This window comes from Capra hircus, chromosome 16, assembly GCF_001704415.2.
Source record: "Capra hircus breed San Clemente chromosome 16, ASM170441v1, whole genome shotgun sequence".
Classification (NCBI taxonomy): Eukaryota; Metazoa; Chordata; class Mammalia; order Artiodactyla; family Bovidae; genus Capra; species Capra hircus.
The window spans coordinates 49,699,336-49,716,922 of NC_030823.1; the positions used below are offsets into that span (position 1 = coordinate 49,699,336).

At 56.7% G+C, this 17,587-nt stretch overlaps 3 protein-coding genes across 8 annotated transcripts; 1 reads left to right on the forward strand and 2 right to left on the reverse strand.

Annotated features, from left to right (window-relative positions):
* Positions 23-3,953, reverse strand: CPTP (ceramide-1-phosphate transfer protein). Of its 2 annotated transcripts, none has more exons than XM_018060543.1 (3): positions 3,855-3,953; positions 1,704-1,837; positions 23-1,564 (listed from the first exon to the last, which is right to left on the reverse strand). In XM_018060543.1, exons 2-3 carry the CDS (start codon positions 1,823-1,825, stop codon positions 1,042-1,044), a joined length of 645 nt encoding a protein of 214 aa, XP_017916032.1. In that variant the 5' UTR covers positions 1,826-1,837; positions 3,855-3,953; the 3' UTR covers positions 23-1,041. The 2 variants fall into 2 exon arrangements, with proteins under 2 accessions (XP_017916032.1, XP_017916031.1); XM_018060542.1 differs by having other exon boundaries at positions 3,836-3,939.
* Positions 4,004-14,348, forward strand: CPSF3L (cleavage and polyadenylation specific factor 3-like). 2 transcript variants are annotated; one of them, XM_005690788.3, is made up of 17 exons: positions 4,004-4,156; positions 5,057-5,154; positions 5,573-5,646; positions 5,936-6,164; positions 10,713-10,811; positions 10,896-10,930; positions 11,186-11,324; positions 11,750-11,814; positions 11,970-12,159; positions 12,330-12,413; positions 12,798-12,887; positions 12,993-13,155; positions 13,248-13,355; positions 13,454-13,515; positions 13,585-13,727; positions 13,810-13,939; positions 14,029-14,348. In XM_005690788.3, exons 1-17 carry the CDS (start codon positions 4,129-4,131, stop codon positions 14,089-14,091), a joined length of 1,800 nt encoding a protein of 599 aa, XP_005690845.1. In that variant the 5' UTR covers positions 4,004-4,128; the 3' UTR covers positions 14,092-14,348. The 2 variants fall into 2 exon arrangements, with proteins under 2 accessions (XP_005690845.1, XP_005690846.1); XM_005690789.3 differs by having other exon boundaries at positions 11,186-11,294.
* Positions 14,255-17,543, reverse strand: PUSL1 (pseudouridylate synthase-like 1). 4 transcript variants are annotated; one of them, XM_018060538.1, is made up of 8 exons: positions 16,992-17,539; positions 16,672-16,729; positions 16,396-16,583; positions 16,110-16,259; positions 15,844-16,014; positions 15,163-15,217; positions 14,920-15,082; positions 14,255-14,572 (listed from the first exon to the last, which is right to left on the reverse strand). In XM_018060538.1, the coding sequence occupies exons 1-8, from the start codon at positions 17,054-17,056 to the stop codon at positions 14,511-14,513; spliced, it is 912 nt and encodes a 303-aa protein (XP_017916027.1). In that variant the 5' UTR covers positions 17,057-17,539; the 3' UTR covers positions 14,255-14,510. The 4 variants fall into 4 exon arrangements, with proteins under 4 accessions (XP_017916027.1, XP_017916028.1, XP_017916030.1 ...); XM_018060539.1 differs by having other exon boundaries at positions 14,255-14,595; positions 16,992-17,528; XM_018060541.1 differs by lacking the exon at positions 15,844-16,014 and having other exon boundaries at positions 16,992-17,543.

Genomic DNA, 17,587 nt, shown 5'->3' on the forward strand with positions numbered 1-17,587 from the left:
GGAGCGCATTACTTCATTCTGTAAGTGCAATTTGTTTATTTTGGGAAAGCCATCACCTGTATTACAGTGCCTATGGTCCCTGAAAGCTCATACTTACACACATTTGCTCTTAGTGGATACTGTCCCCTTGGCACTTGACATCCTGGGCTCACAAAGAGGAAGTGGGTGGGGCCAGACCCCCAATCACTGGATGATGGCCAGGCTGGGTGTGGTCACCTGTCAGCCTGTCACCAAGGTGAAGTGGCCCAGGCTCCCTCCCATGTTGTGTCATTCTAGGTCTCCTGAGCTACATGGGGACAGAGCAGTATGGGGCCAGGAAGAGGGGACACAGCATCTGGATGTGTGGACACTGAGGAGGGATAAGTGAGCGCTGGCCCAGAGGAGTCCTGGGCTCTAGGGATTCTCATCCAGGGCTGTGCTGTGTAGACTTGAGGCTGCAGGAGGCCGCTGTGTACGTGCAGGGCAGTGGAGGCAGAGCAGGCCTTCCTTCGGGGCTTCAGGTCCTGCTGTCACAGCCAAGGATATGCGCACCCCTAGCTAAGGGGGAGGCCAGAGGCAGGGAGAAATCCCGCAGAGCTGACCCCTGCCCAGGGGTTTTCTCCCTGTCCTGGGGTCAGCTAGATGGTACAGAAGGCTCAAGGCAGCCCAGGTGGGCAAACACTACATCCCAGGCCCTGTGACTTCCCCAGCCCACAGACTTGACCCCCAAGTAGGGGCAGCTTTTCCATGAACACTGATCCTGCTTGCCCCCCAACCTCCAGCACTTCACCCACCCAGAAGAGGCCTAACTACATGGGTGTAACTTGGTAGAGGGTAAAGATGAGATGCCTGGGCAAGGGAGAGGTTGGGTACAGAGCAGATGGCCAGTGACTGCCTTTTCTGTTGAAGCCTGTCTGAGGCCCATGTGCACAATCTGAGTGGCTCCTGACAAGCTCAGCTCACAGGGGAGCCCAGAAAGTTCCATGGTAGGACTGATGGGTCCTGGCTGCCCTGCCCACCTCTGGATCAAGGGAAGCCCACCCCACCTGGGTCCACCAGCCCCTATGGCAGGTCCAGTAGGGCATGCTCGGCGTAGAGCTTCTGGGAGATGTTGTAGACACGCTCAATAAAGGGCAGGGCCTCGTCTAGCATCTCCACAGCCTGTTTGGAAGACCCAACATTCATGGACTCCAAGAAGACCTTGCGTGTGGGCAGCGCACAGAAGGCCACAGTGACAGCCCGGCGGATGATCCAGGGGTGGTAGGCGGCCAGCGAGGCGTTGTAGGAGTCAGTGCAGAGTACGGAGGTGCGTGCGTCCTCAGGGCTTGTGCGGACGCCCTCCAGGAAGAGCTGCAGCCAGCGCAGCGCGCGGTGTAGCCGGAGCACTGTCCGGCAGCCTGAGTCGGGGTGGCGTGAGCGCCGTTCCAGGTCCACCAGTTGGTTGCCCACTTCGTAGGCAACCATGGCCTGCAGGCTGCTGTAGTGCTCTTGTTGGGGGCCACTTCGCAGCTGGTCCATGATCTGCAGCTTTGTCACCACATCCTTGGAGATGAATGAGAAGATGGTGCCCAGACTATTTAGGAATCTGCAGGAAGAGAGCAGGCACTCTCAGCCTGGGTGTGGGCGAGACCACTCCCACCTCCTGACTGAAGTGAGGATGGCCGACCTGCACTGGGCCGACGGGATATAGGTGGGACGTGTGGCCGGGGAAGCCCCTCGCGCACCTGACCAGCCCCCTCCAGCCAGCGAGGTAGTATTCCAGCAGCACCTCCTCCTTCTCATTGAGACACTGCTTGAAACTGACCAGGACGACTTTCAGATTGAACTCTGACTCCAAGTCATCCATTTTCAACAGGAGCTGGAACACACAGGGGGTTGGGCTGTGGGTTGTCTCCTGGTGAGAAGGCTCCTCTTTGGGTCATTATTTTGGGGAGGGGGAGTGGAGGCAGTTGGGAAGAGACAGCTGGGATCCCATGGCTCCCCAGTGAAAACCCATAAGAACTCCCACCCCCAGGTCAGCCCCTCCTCCCCAGAAGCCACCTTGCTCTGCTTGGGCCACAGCAGGGCCCTTTGCTTTTAGCATGGCCCCCCCGTAACTCAGCCTTGCCAAACCTGATACATCTCACTTGTGGAAAGCATCTGTGCTCAGGTTTTCTTGCTTGTTTATAGTCTGTGTCTCTCCAGGGTGTGTCTGTTCCTACTAACTGGAGAAGTATTTGCTGAGTCCCCACGCAGAGCCAGGCAGCCACCTGGGTGCACTGTGAGTGCAACCAAAGCCCAGCCCACTGGGGTGACATCCTAGTGGTGGGTGTGTGCGTGTGTGGTTTTTAACAAAGACAGGAAGTCCAACACAGCAAGTAAAAGGACGAGAACCATGGAGAGACAGACCGTGGGTGGAAGCGGGGGGGTGGGGTGCGTCATGACCTTCCATGCTTGAAGCTATATCCCAAAACCCAGAACAGAGGCTGTGGGGTCAGCGTTTGCCAGAGGACAGACACCAGATGTTCCACCCCTACAGTAACTGGAGCTTGGTGAGAATGTAGGAAGAGGGCAAGGAGATGTCATGTCCCACACAGAAGGCTGGACACAGGCCCTCTCCCGGTCCCAGGGACTCCAGAAGTGCCCCAGGCCACAGAACTCCTCTAGATTCTGCTGGCATTCCCATAGGCATGCCACAAACACCCAAGTGCCCAAGGTTAGCAGGTGCTGCTGGACACCCCAGCCCCTGCCTCCCTGAGTGCCCAGGGCTGCACTGTGGTGTGGCTCTGATGGGCCCTGCGGACTAGGCTGTGTCTCATCTCATTGTCCAGGACAAGCTCTCACCCTTTGGGCACAGGGGTTCCTGGGCCCTCAGTGCTGGAAGGCTTGTAAGAGCCTGCATGAGAGGAGGCCATTTGAGCTGTGGTGAGAGCCCAGCCAAGAGAGCACATGTGGGTCCCTTCCATACCATGGGCAAGTCATGCACTGACCTAAGATCTTGTCCCACAGCTTTAGGGAAAATGGGCCAGCACACCCTGCCCTGCCCACCACCCAGGTTGCTGGGAGCCTCTGATGGGGCCCAGTGGGTGCTGAGGCCCTGCAGGCCCTATGCCTTTGCCACATGCCTGGCACTAGGTGGAGGGCCCGGTCGTGAGCTCACTCCATCTTCAGGTGTGGGGGACAGCAGTGCCTGGCCTCAGGAAAAAGACAATGGGAGGCTTCCAGCATACTCCTCCCCTCTCAGGGCCTCAGTGTCCTGTCCACCAGACAGATGGCCTTTGAGGCCCTCAGGGCTACCTTCCTGGTCACCAGCCATCCTGTGGGCCTGGCCTTCCTGCCTGGAACCTGAGCCAGCAGTCAACGGGAGGTGCCAGCAGCCTTTCAGAGCTTGGAAACAACAGGAAGGGCAGTGGCCGCGCAGCGGGGTCGGGCAGGCTGCCAGCTCCGGGGAGGTGATGCAGGGAATCGCCAAGGCTCCCCCAAGGGCAGCCCATGGCCCCAAGGTCAGGGCTCATCCTGAAACTGACGGCAAGCTGAAGGTCCCTAGGAAAAGAGGGCTACCCTCCGGCACCCCAGGCCCAGCGGGTGGGAGCGGGGAAGTCCCGGAAATATCGCCTGAGAAGGGGGCTCCAGGTGGCGCCAGGCTGGGACCCAGGACTCGGGTAGGGTGGGGCCCCTGTCCTGCGCGGGTCCTGCTCCAGCTGAGTCCCTAGGGAGGGGACAGGGGCTCGGGGTCCGGGCCAGCGCTGGAGCCGGGTCCTCGGCCGCCTCCTCCCACGCCTGAGGGCTCCCGCTCCGACCCCTCGGCAAGGCCCAGGCCCAGCTCGGTTGGGCTGGGATTCCCCGCGCCGCCTTGAGCCCGTCGCGCCCCACTCACCTGCGCCACCGCTGCTCACCTGTGCCGCCGCAGCAGCCACGGGGCGGGCGGCCCGGCCGTCGGCCACAGCCCTACCGCCCCGTCGCCCGGGACTGGCTGCTGGCCGCCCAATCAGAAAGCCCGTTGCGCGGGTCAGCGTTTCCGTCCGGCACGCCGGAAGTTGGCGCCGTTGGGAATGCGCCTGCGCCGTGCGTAGCCGCGAGTCAGACGCGCGTGGTCGGGACCGGGTCGCGGGCGCCGGGGTCTCGTGGGACCGGGGTGATCCCGCCCGCTCGCTTGGCTTGCCCAGCAGGATGCCCGAGATCAGGGTCACGCCCCTGGGTGAGTGCTGGGCGGCGCAAGGAGCGCCCGAGGAAGGCTGGTAGGGGACTCGGAGGTCCGGGGACCCCGGGACGCGTCTTCCTCGCCGCGCGGCCCCCCGCCCGGCGCCAGTGCTTAGTGCACCTTCCTCCTGCCTCTGCGTTCGCGCACTCGCTGCCTTCCACCTGTTCCATATGTCTCGAGCCCCGCTTCCCTGCAGCCTCCGTTTACCCGTGGGCCGTTCACCCCACGTCAGTCAGACCTTGTTTTGCTTGACCGGCGCAGCGTTAAAAACAAAAACCAACGTCTCTCCCGCCCCCAGCTTGCCCTTTGCGGAAGATATAAGTGCATAGTTTAAAAACAGTACAGCAGTGCGAAGGAGGTACAGCAGGTCACTCAGAATCGGAACAGCCAGGGTCTCTGTGCACAGGTGACAGGGGCTTTCCGGAAACCTGCCCCCCTGCCACGGCCATATATCCGCAGCGTCTTCTAGCAGGGTTGTCCCCCGCAGCTCTACATGCTCTCTTCTATGGTGCATTCTCAGAATAGCCCACCCAGCCTCCCGCTGCAGTGGTCTGCCCCTGGCCGTCCAGGGCACAGCACGCATCCCGCCCCGCCATAGGTGTCCTCACACCTCTCCTACCTGTTGATTCCGGTTCCCCTCTGGCTGCTTCAGCTCCATGCTCTCCTCACACCTGGTTCCTCTCCAGGGGCCTCTGCAGGGTTCTCCTTCCAGCCTGTTTCCCCCTGTGGCATCTTTCTCACCACTCACTTGTGCCAGCCTTTTTTCCCTATGACATCTTTCTCACCGCGCACCCTTGAACAGTCCTGTCTTTTTACTGCTTCTTTCACCCCAAATCCTCACTGGGCAGTGGGAGAGAGGTGGGCATGGCTGTCCCTCCGACTGGTCCTCCCATACAGGGGCTGGCCAGGATGTGGGCCGAAGCTGCATTTTGGTGTCCATTGCGGGCAAGAACGTCATGCTGGACTGCGGGATGCACATGGGCTTCAGCGACGATGTGAGTCTCAAGGGTGGGCGGCCTGGCATCCAGCCTGCGCCTCGGCGTCATCACCGAGGGACCTGGGCCTCAGAGTCGCAGGCTTTGACTATGGAGGAGGAACGGGGGCAAGTGGGCACTGGTAGGAGGGCAGCCCCCACCGTCACCCAACAAGTGGAGCACTTGCATGGGTCAGACTGTACTGGAGCCAGGGCATGGCTGTGGGGTCTCAGCTCTCAGGTACTGGCTCAGCAGCCTGACTTCTGCCCTACATGCTCAGGGGTTCTGAGCAGTCGGTGGCCTCAGTGGGCCTGCAGGGTGTGGGTGTCAGGCTCAACTGCACCCTGACCCAGGGGCCATCCCCACAGCCCTGGCTGCCCCACAGTCACCTGAGCCCTGGGCAGGCGGCATCCTGACACTTTTGCTTCTCCCCCCACAGAGGCGCTTCCCCGACTTTTCCTACATCACCCGCAGTGGCCGACTGACCGACTTTCTGGACTGTGTGATCATCAGGTGGGCGCCTTCCCCACCCGCAGACCCAGCCACCCACCCAAGTGGCATACTGGTTCTTGTTGCCCTGAGCCCCTTCCTGTTCCTTCCTGGAACGTGAAGCTGACCCCATAGTAACTGCCTGCTGGTGGCATCGCTAGACACTTGGGCCTGAGTCCCTTTTGCCCTCTCCCTCTCCCATGTTCAGGGCCATGTCTGACACATAGCAGGCCCTCAGTGAGCAGAGGAATGGGGGTAGGGTTGCTGGGTGGAGGGTTGGGGGGCATCCAGCTGACTGGTGCTGCGCCTGCAGCCACTTCCACCTGGACCACTGCGGGGCACTCCCCTACTTCAGTGAGATGGTGGGCTACGATGGGCCCATCTACATGACCCAGCCCACCCAGGCCATCTGCCCCATCCTGCTGGAGGACTACCGCAAGATTGCCGTGGACAAGAAGGGCGAGGCCAACTTCTTCACGTCCCAGATGATCAAGGACTGCATGAAGAAAGTGGTGGCTGTCCACCTCCACCAGACGGTGCAGGTCAGTTCCCCACCCCTGCCCCCAACTCACTCTGCTGCCATCCCAGGGACCCTTGGAGGCAGAAGGTGAGCGTGGGGCCCAGCTCAGATCCAGTACTGAGCAGGGCTCCTGCCACTCCCTGGCTCTGCCTGAGTGTGTGGAAGATGCCAAAGAGGGCCACTGTGCCATCTGAGTACACGGGAGCAGGCCGGGCAGGTCAGAAACCAGAGTGTGGGCTCATTGCAGTGGACTGACTCAGGGTGGAGGGGTAAGACTTGAGGCAGGCGAGTGACATCAAATGTAAAATTTATCACAAGGATCATGGATTTGTCTGTTTCTTCTCAAGAGTCTAGGTTTTGCTTTTTTTCATGAGTCTGACATTTGGGGTCATCTTATTTTTCAGATTGAACCCTTTGTTGAGTTGAATCATTCATTGAGTTGTATCCTCAATAATGCTTTATCTTCGAGTATGCCTTTCTGGTGAAAGTTCGCCCCTCCCACACCTTGAATCCTTGCCCTTCTTAGTACTTTTATCCTTTCTGCAGCGTGTTTTATTTTTGTTTTTTGGCTGCACTGTGTAGCATGTGGTATCTTAGTTTCTTGACCAAGGATCAAACCTGCTCCCCTTGCAGTGGAAGTGCAGAGTCTTAACCACTGGACCACTAGGGAAGTCCCTCTGCATCATATTTTAAATGTGACTCTTTTCCACGGCTTGGCTTTAATGCAACCTGATGGCCTATCCTATAGGAGAGGTGTGCACTCCACGTGTAATAATTTGGGATTTAGGTGTATCGTTTTCTGTTTACTTCCAGTTTGTCCATCTTGTTCTATTTCCTTTATTGTCTTTTTCCGGACTGAGTTTTTAAAACTCCATTTGTCTTCTTATTTTATAAGTAATTATATGTTCTTTTGTAATTCTTTTTGTGGCAGAGATTACAAAACACATCCATGACAACTCAGCTCTAAGGTACTTGGAACTTTTGCCTCTTTCCTGGACAATGAAAGCATCTCAGAGCATCTTGAATTCACTTACCCCTCTCGTGCTCACCAGCTCTGGTTTCCACATAGCAGGATTTTAATTCTGTCAGCCTATGAGGTCCCAAGGCCCTCACCATTTGCTAGGTACCATCTCCATTACCCTAGCTGTGTCCCTGCTCCTTCCTGTGGTCTTCACTTTGTATTTGCAATGAAGAGCATCAGTATGGATCTGCTGGTGACAAATGCTCTCAACTTTATTTATCTGCAGATGGCTTTATTTCGCCTTGATCATTAAAGACTTTCTCCCTTAGGTTCAGAATTCTAGGGCAGCAGGTACTACCAGGACTCATGTCTTCCACCTGCTATTTGTAGGAGAATCCTCTTGGGCGGCTTGTGGGATTCTATCCTTTCCTGCAGACTGGCAGGTGGCCGTGCTGGCTCCACCTGTTCCCTTCCTGCTCAGGTGTGAGGCCCTGGAACTGCCCCCAGCTTCCTCCAGGCTGACTGGAGATCTTTCTCCTCCAGACCCTCCACTGTCCTCATGTCTGTATTTCATTCTAGATAGCCTTTTTTATTTATTTTAGTTCATTAATTCTCTTCTTGGTTGTATATAATGTGCTGTTAAATTCATCTGTTGAATTTTCTTTTTCAACTTGAAATATAATTGACTTATAGTATTATATGTTGCAGGTATGCAGTATAGTGACTCACAGTTTGTTTGTAAAGGCTATACTTCATGTATCAGTCAGTTCAGTTCCGTTGCTCAGTTGTGTCCAACTCTCTGCGACCCCATGGACTGCAGCACGCCAGGCTTCCCTGTCCATCACCAACTCCCGGAGCTTGCTCAGAGTCATGTCCATTGAGTCGGTGATGCCATCCAACCATCTCATCCTCTGTCATCCCCTTCTCCTGCTGCCTTCAATCTTTCCCAGCATCAGGGTCTTTTCTAATGAGGCAGTTCTTCCCATCAGCTGGCCAAAGTATTGGAGTTTCAGCTTCAGCATCAGTCCTTCCAGTGAATATTCAGGACTGATTTTCTTTAGGAGATCAGTAAAGGCTACACTTCATGTATAGTTATTGTAAAACGTTGGCGCTCTTCTCTGTGCTGTACAACATATCCTTGTAACTTACTTTATGCATAAGAGCCTGTACCTCTTAATCCCCCATGCTTCTCACCTTTTTTCTCTTCCCTTTCCCTACTAGTAGTTTGTTCTCTATGTCTGTGAGTCTTGTTTTTGTTACATTCACTAGTTGTTATCACATATTAAGTGATATAATACAGTATTTGTCTTTCTATCTGACTTATCTCACTTAGCATAACGCCTTTCAAGTCCATCCATGTTGCTATAAATGGCGAAGTTTCATTTTTAAAATGAGTAGTAGTCCTGTGTGTCTGTGTATACCACATCTTTATCCATTCATCTGTCGAGGGGCATTTAGGTTGATTCCATATCCTGGCTATTGTAAATAGTAAACAGTAAACATTTGGGTGCATGTTATCTTTTCGAATTATTGTTTTCTCTGGATGTATGTCCAGGAGTAGGATTGCTGGATCATATGGAAACTCTTAATTCTGGCTTTTTGAAGAACCTCCATACCATTCTCCATAGTGGCTGCGCCAGTTTACATTCCCACCAACAGTATAGGAGGGTTCTGTTTTCTCCACACCCTCTGTAGCATTTATTATTTGTAGACTTTTTTGTAAAGTGGTACCTTATTGTAGTCTTGATTTGCAATTCTATACTAATTAGCAGTGATACATATCTTTTCACGAGCATGTTGGCCAGCTGTATGTCTTTGGAGAAATGTCTGTTTAGATCTGCCCATTTTTGGGTTTTGGAGGTTTTTTTTTTTTAATTTTAAAAATAATTTTTGTTTTTGGCTGCACTGGTCTCTGTTGCTGTGCGTAGCCTTTTCGCTAGTTGTGGTGAGCAGGGACTACTCTCTAGTTGCGGTGTGTTGGCTTCTTACCGCAGTGGCTTCTCTTGTTGCGAAGCATGGGCTCTAGGGCATAAGAGCTTCAGTAGTTGTGGCACATGGGCTCAGGAGTTGTAGTGCATGGGCTTAGTTGCCCTGCAGCGTGTGGAATCTTCTTGGACCAGGGATTAAACTCACGTCCCCTGCAATAGCAGGCAGATTCTTAACCACTGGATAACCAGAGAAGTCCCGAGTTGTTTTTCTGATAATTGAGCTGTATGAGCTGTTTGTGTATTTTGGAGATTAATACCTTGTCAGTTGCATCATAAGCAAATATTTTGTCCCATTCTGTAGGTTGTCTTTTTGTTTTGTTTATGGTTTCCTTTGCTATGCAAAAGTTCCTAAGTTTAATTTAGGTCCCATTTGTTTACTTTTGTTATTTCCATTACTCTAGGAGACGGATCCAAAAAGATACTGCTGCTATTTATGTTGGAGAGTATCCTGTCTGTGTTTTCTTCTAAGGGTCTTATGGTGTCTACACTTTAACATTTAGGCCTTTAATCTGTTTTGAGTTTATTTTTGTGTGTGGTGTTAATGTTTTAGTTTCATTCTTTTACATGTATCTGTCCAGTGTTTACAGCACCATTTATTAAAGAGACTCTCTTTTCTCCATTGTATGGTCTTGCCTCCTTTGTTGTAGATTAATTGACCATTAGTGTGTGGGTTTATTTCTAGACTTTCTGTCCTGCTCCATTGATCTATATTTCTGTTTTTGTGCCAGTATCAGATTGCTTTGATTACTGTAGCTTTGTAGTAGTCTGAAGTCAGGGAGCGTGGTAACTCCAGTTCTGTTTTTCTCCATTTTTCTCTCCATTTAGCATGTAGTTTTGATGACTGTAGTTTTTCAGTATAGTCTAAAACTGGGGAGTGTGATTCCTTCAGCTACGTTCTCTGTCAAGATTCTTTTGGCTTTTTAGGGTCTTTTGTGTTTCCACACAAATTTTAAAATCATTTGTTCTTGTTCTGTGAAAAGTGGTTATGTTGATGTGCTGTGTGCTCAGCTGCTCAGTCATATCTGACTCTGTGTGATCCTATGGACTGCAGCCCACCAGGCTCCTGTGTCCATGGGATTCTCCAGGCAAGAATACTGGAGTGAGTTGCCATTTCCTCCTCCCAGGGATCTTCCCAACCCAGGGGTCAAACCTGCATCTCTTGCATTGGCAGGCAGATTTTTTACCACTGAGCCACCTGGAAAGCCCCAGTATTTTGATAGGGATTGCATTGACTATGTAGATTGCCTTGGGTAGTATGGCTCTACTGAAATCTTAGTTTGGATTATAGTTTCTCGTTTTAAGATTTCCACTGTATTTAATAGTTTCTAGTTTTTTGCTAATATTTTTAATTCTTTCTTTCTCTGAATGTGTTAAAAACAATCCTTTTAAAGCCTGTGCTTGAAAACCCCAGGTGCCCTGAGTCTGCTTCTATAGACTGTTGTTTCTCCCATTTCCTTCCCTATTGTCCCATTTCCTGTGTCCAGTTGCTTCTGACCAGAACTGGATGTTGCATATGGAAAAAACCAGCATAGTGAAAGGCTTGAATGATGTCCCAGACTCCACCTCCCTGCCCTCTGACCGGTGCAGCTCACAGACCTGAAGTCAGCCTTCTTCTCTGCAGGTGGATGATGAGCTGGAAATCAAGGCTTACTATGCGGGCCATGTGCTGGGGGCAGCCATGTTCCAGATTAAAGTGGGCTCAGAGTCTGTGGTGTACACGGTCAGTGGAAACTTGGGGCACAGGAAGGGCTGCCTGGTTGAGGAGAGGGAGGAGGCTCCTCCTCATCACCACATTCTTTGCCAGGGGGACTACAACATGACCCCAGACCGGCATTTGGGGTAAGTAGGCCTGTGCATTTGTTTCATTCATGGAGGTCCCTGCAAGGGTATAGTGACCCTCGGGGGTGTGTCGGGTACCTGAGTGGTCTGTATCACTGTCCCCTGGGTGTCCTCCTATCTCCCTTCAAGCGTTGCGGCCTGGGCCTGTGCAAAGAAGGCAGGCTGCCCACCAGAGGGTACAGGAGGGCCGTGGCCGTGTGCAGCCTGACTACCGTGTGGACTGTCTCCCCCTGGCCACACCCACCTGTGTTCTAGAGCTGCCTGGATTGATAAGTGCCGCCCCAACCTACTCATCACAGAGTCCACCTACGCCACCACCATCCGTGACTCCAAGCGCTGCCGGGAGCGAGACTTCCTGAAGAAGGTCCATGAGACTGTGGAGCGTGGTGGGAAGGTAGCTGGCAAGGGCGCAGGGCCCCCAGGTGGGACTTGCCACATGTTCCCCAGCTGCACAGGTTTTTTGGCTTTCCAGCATGTGGTCAGGGCAGTGATGTTGTGTGTTCTGGGCACAGAGGGAGGAAGGTTTGCTCAGCTCTGGGAAGACCCTTCAGCCAGGGCTTATTCACCCCTCATACCTCAGACCCCAATGAAGGGCTGGCCAGAGTGTCTGCTGACCATTGGTCAGTTTTGCTGGGACAGAACAGGAGCTACACACAATTGTCACAGGGCCTCCAGCCCCCAGAGCTGCCAGCAGGGATGATCTTCTGAGAAGGTGGCCACAGGGAGTAACTGTGTGGATGTTTGGGCTTGATACAGTTGGAGGGGGACAGCATGGCCAGGGGTTCCTGCCCAAGCTGGCCTCACAGCCCCACCCCACAGGTGCTGATCCCTGTGTTTGCACTGGGCCGTGCTCAGGAGCTCTGCATCCTGCTGGAGACCTTCTGGTAGGTGCAGCCCAGAATGGTTGCTTTAAGCCCTGTGCTGCTAGCTGTGGGTGGGGGAACGCCCTTCCTGGCACTCTGACCCAGGCTGAGGGCACTGGGGGCCACTGGCTGGCCCTGCTCCACAGTCTCCCCACCATGCCCTGTCCTGGCTGCAGGGAGCGCATGGACCTGAAAGCCCCCATCTACTTCTCCACGGGCCTGACAGAGAAGGCCAATCACTACTACAAACTCTTCATCCCCTGGACCAACCAGAAGATACGGAAGACCTTCGTGCAGAGGAACATGTTTGAGTTCAAGCACATCAAGGCCTTTGACCGGGCATTTGCTGACAGCCCAGGACCCATGGTGTGCCCTGGTGCAGCTGGGGGGGTGGGGGGGTGGGCAGGGAGTTCCACCAGGCTCAGGCTTGCTTGCAGGGTACGGCGTGCCTCTGTTCTGGGAAGATGGGAGGGCAGAAGGCTCTGAGGGCAGAGGGAGCATCTTCTGCCCTGACTGTCCCCACACTTGCCCCGAAGGTCGTGTTTGCTACCCCGGGGATGCTGCATGCTGGCCAGTCACTACAGATCTTCCGAAAGTGGGCAGGGAACGAGAAGAACATGGTGAGGGGTCTGGGCCCCAGGGCTGGCTCCTTGGGGGCAGGGGCTGCCCTGGCTGGGGGCTTGCTGCCATTAGGAGGAGCAGGCTGGGCATGCTGGTGCCTGAGGTCTGACCCAGGCTGACTCTCACTGTGTCTTGGACCATCTGCACCAGGCAGGAAAGCCCATGGCTTCCTGAGCGCCGTCATGGGGGTCAGGCCTGAGTGGGCTTGTGCTGAGACCACTGAGCCTGCTTTTCCAGGGTCTGCAGTGGGCCTTGAAGGGAAGGGCCCTCCATCAAAAGTTCAGGTTCAGGTGGGCAGAAGGGTGGGTGGGGGGAATGTCCCAGGAGGAAGCCCCGAAGCAGGAGGTGCAGGGGAGCCACTCATCCATCTCTCCCTCCCACAGGTCATCATGCCTGGCTACTGCGTGCAGGGCACCGTGGGTCACAAGATCCTTAGTGGGCAGCGCAAGCTGGAGATGGAGGGGCGGCAGGTGGTGAGTCCTCACCTCTCTCTACCAGCCCTGTGGATCCCACTTGGGTGGGTGGAGGCCCTCGGAACTACCACCTGTGCTGATGGCCCACATACTGCGATGTTACAGCTGGAGGTCAAGATGCAGGTGGAGTACATGTCCTTCAGTGCCCACGCGGATGCCAAGGGCATCATGCAGCTGGTGGGCCAGGCGGAGCCAGAGAATGTGCTGCTGGTGCACGGCGAGGCCAAGAAGATGGAGTTTCTGAAGCAGAAGATTGAGCAGGAATTCCGTAGGCAGTCCAGGCAAGGGTAGGGAAGTAGGGGGTCTGGTGCAGGCGGGGCCCTCCAGCCTGGACTGAGGCTCTCTCCATCTCCTGGCCAGGGGTCAACTGCTACATGCCGGCCAATGGCGAGACGGTGACGCTGCCCACGAGCCCCAGCATCCCTGTGGGCATCTCACTGGGGCTGCTGAAGCGGGAGATGGCACAGGGTGAGCGGCAAGGCCAGCTGCAGTGGGGTTTAGGGGGCAGGGTGGCTGCTGGGCAGGTGACCCTAATTACTGTGCTGACCAGTGCCCCATCCACACAGGGCTGCTCCCTGATGCCAAGAAGCCTCGGCTCTTGCACGGCACCCTGATCATGAAGGATAGTGTGAGTGCTGCAATCACCATGGGGCTGGGGGGCTGTCTCTGCCAGCTCTGACCCACTCTTGCCCCATAGAACTTCCGGCTCGTGTCCTCAGAGCAGGCCCTCAAGGAGTTGGGCCTGGCCGAGCACCAGCTGCGCTTCACCTGCCGTGTACACCTGCACGACACGCGCAAGGAGCAGGAGATGGCCATGCGTGTGTACAGCCACCTGAAGAGGTAGGCGCCCTGGCCGCCCTTCCCCATGGGTGCAGGGCGCACGTAGGGGCGCCAGGCTGGGCCTCACTGGGACTCCCTGCAGTGTCCTCAAGGACCACTGCGTGCAGCACCTTCCTGACGGCTCCGTGACCGTGGAGTCCATCTTAGTCCAGGCCGCTGCCCACTCTGAGGACCCAGGCACCAAGGTGCTACTGGTCTCCTGGACCTACCAGGTGAGGGCAGGACTGGTTGGGTCTCCCTATCACCCGGGGCAGGCGGGTCAGGGGGACAGAAAAACAGCCCTTCTTGCCTGTGGCTGCAGGACGAGGAGCTAGGAAGCTACCTTACATCTCTGCTCAAGAAAGGCCTGCCCCAGGCCAGCTGAAGCCCCGTGGACAGTAGAGGAACCTGGCTTTTGCTCCAGGACCGTCTATGCCCCCGTCTTCCCCGTGTCCTTGGGTGTAGATCCCACCGCTCATCTGTGTAGAGAACACAGGGCCACGTACCTGCTCAAGTGGCTGCTTTTGGCCAAAGAAACGGATCTGGGAGGATTTTCACCTTTTATTTCTACTCCTGGCCTCCCAGGAGATGGGTGGGGGTTCTTGGGGTGTTGATCTCCAATAAAAACCACCACAGGCTGTCTGGGCGTCTCCCTTTCTGATGCTTCCGCCTGTCTCCTGCACCACTCCTCTGTGGCAGCCCACCTGGGCAAGCGCCCAGGGAGGTGGGGACTTGTGGCAGGTACAGGCTTGCTGTGGTCGTTGCACGGTGTAGGGCAGGGTCAAGCAGCGGAGCAGCAGAGGGTTACCTGTGACTTCTATACTGGGTCTCTGAGGGCATGCGAGGAGGCTGCATGGAGGTAGGACCTATGGACAGACCCCAGGTCATCCTGGGGGCAAGAAGGTTTCTGCAGGGGCCAGGCGAGAGCCTTCCATGGAACTGCAGAGCCCCTGCCTTTGCCCCAGAGTTCAAGTCCCTCCACCCAGTGCTGCCGTCTGGATCCTCTCAGCTTCCCCGCCCCCTGCCCCAACCCAGGGCCAGGTCAGGACGGGGCTTGACTGAGGGGCTGTGGCACCCACTCCAGGCTACCTGCCTTTGGACTTTCCTGGGGTATGGCACTGCCACTAAGCACCCTTCTCCTGGTGAAGGCTCAGCCTTGGGCAGGGTCAGCCAGTCAGGGTAGCAGGGACCTCCTCAGGTCACTTTCTCTTACCAAGGCCTTCGTAGAGCACTGACTTCAGGAACAAGCCATGGGCAGGGGCCACACGGCTCTGGTGTTTCCCCAGGGGGTCCTGGCTCTCCAGAATGGCTTTCACCTGAGCAGGCATCAAAGCCCCCAGCCCCACGGCTACAAGTACAGCAGTCATTCTCCGCACCTGTGACCCAAAGCAAACACTGCTGCAGCTGCTCAAGCCCCAGGCCCCACCCCCAGGGAAGACCCCCGGACGGAGCCCACCTGTTTGTACAGGAAGGACTGGCTCTCAAACTCCAGGCTCCAGAACTGCAACCGCCTGGGAACATGGATGCCTCACAGTGTGACCTATGGCTTCCCACCCTGGGGTCCAAACGCCGTCCCCCCCATGCCCCCTTTACTATAATTGAGCCCAGTGAAAGGGAGACTAAAGCCAGATGACTAGTGCTTGTGAGGTGACTGCAGAGCTGTTGGGGCTGAGGTCCTGATATGAGTTCAGAGGCAACTGGAAGGCAGCCCTGGGCTCTTCAGCAGGAGCTGGAGGCTGGGCCTAACTGGGAAGGCTCTGGAATCCAGTAGCTGCTGGATGGTTGGAGGCCCTAGGACAGTGGGGATGGGGTGAGGTGGGGGGCAGTAGAAACAACCCTTGTCAGCCTAGACCAGAACCACTGGCCTGGTGTTTCTCCGAAAGGAGAACCTTGTCCTTGACCACCAGGATTCGTCTACGAGTTGGTGAGCTCTGGGCAGGGCAGGCAGTGTACTCTGCCTTCTGGACCGAGGCTCATGGGTCCAGAAGGCCCACACCATGGCTGACAGGCACCCTCTTCTCCCCAGAAGCTGGATGGGTGGGTACCCAGGGAGCCCCAAATGCAGCACTAGGGAAGGTGCTGAAGCTAAATCTAGCCTTTGCAGCCTCCAGACCAGAGTGCGGGCTACTCTTCTCACCTGCTTTCCTCGGGGAGGACAAAGGGGCTGGCGGGGTCGGGGGACACAGAGGCCCGGCGCAAAGTGCGCACCGGGCTGGAGGCTGGGCTGCCAGCCGACTGGAAGGCACTGAAGTCATGTGTCCCCAGGAGGTGCTGGGCGGCTTCCTGCATGGCAGCCACATCCAAGCAGCTGCAGGGAGCCAAATGAGTGGTCAGGAGTGAATGGCTGGCCAGGCAGGCCTGGCAAGCCCCTGCTCACTCAAACCACTCACTCAAACCACTCACTCTGCCTGAAGCGCCCAGCACCGGTTTCGTTCAAATACAGGCACCCTGTCAGGCCTAGGGCAGCCGGTAGCTAGGCGGTACAGGTAGGTCCTGGATATGGCTGCATGGCGGGCATGGAAGTGGCTGGGTACACGGAAGGCCTGTAGCACCCTGTGGGAGCAAGACCAGGAATGACCCCCTGCCGCAGCGGTGTGACACTTTGGCATCTCCCCCATCACCCCCAAGGAGTTCTGTCCTCACCTCCCGCCTCTGCCATAGTGTAGGATCCCAGGAGAGCAGTGTTCACCTGATCGCAGGGTGCTTCAGGTGGGTGTTGAGGGCTTCCGTCAGGACCTCAGGGGAGAAGGGTGGCAGATCTGAGCGGCGCTGGATGTCCAGGTGCGCCGCGTTACTTAGGGCGTGGACCCCAGCATCCGTGCGGCTGGAAATGGTGAACTTCACCGGCACCACCGAGTTCAGCCGCTCTGCGGCCTCCTAGGGGTAAGATACAGATGGGCCGGGCTCCCATCTGCCTCTCCCCGGGGTCGCCCTCCTCCATTCTGGGCACGGGCCTGGATCTCACCTCCAGGTAGTTCTGGACTCCGACGGCGCGCTGGACGCCCCGGACGGCCGCGACCCCGCTGCGGGCAGGGAAGGTGGAAGTTAGAGCGCGGAGGCTGCTTCGCCCGGGGCCCCGCCCGCTCCACCCACTGTGATCAAAGGCGGCCGTTCCAGCCCTGGCGGCCGGGGCCCGAGGCTGGAGGTGAGGACCCTAAACTCAGCCTCCGCCATCCCCTCGGGCGCCTGTCCTCGGCTGCTTTCCGGCTCGAGCTTGGGTGCTCCCCGCGGGGCCGGGCTCCACGAGGGGGTCGCGGACACGGGTAGGAGGCTCAGAGGACGTACTTAAAGTCCGTTCCCAAATACTGGAAGTACACGAGGTAGCGCGCCCGCACCGAGCCCGCGCCCATAGCCAGACTGGACGAGGTGGAGCCGCAGGAGCTGAGCGGGACAGGCGGAAAGCCAGGTAGATTGGGACCGCACGTGGGGCTACGCGCGCGCGCACCCAGTCTGTCTACTCCCCCTGGCGGCTCTGGCGCTTGCGCCGGAGCTCTCGCCCCGCCCAGGCAGCCTAGCAAGGCTGCCCAGGGCGGGGGAGCAGAGGCGGGACTAGACTTAGGGAGCGGATGCAAAGTGCCCACCCAGGGGAAACGCCGCCGCAGCTTCACGCAGACCCGCGAGCTCCCGCGCCCACCCCACTAGCACCCGCCCAGTCCTCCCGCCGCGGTCCGGTTGAGCGCATGTTGCCAATCCCCCAGGTTGCCTAACGCCGAATCGCTGGAGCGCACGCGGCCCAGCAGCTCCTGAGACTGCTATTGGCCCCATCCACTCTTCCGACCCGCTGCACCGGACGAAGGGGGCGGGACGTCGGAGCGTTTGGCGACGCTCCCCGGCGGTGACAGCGGGCGGCGCGCGCGGATGGAGGACTTTGGCGACGCTCC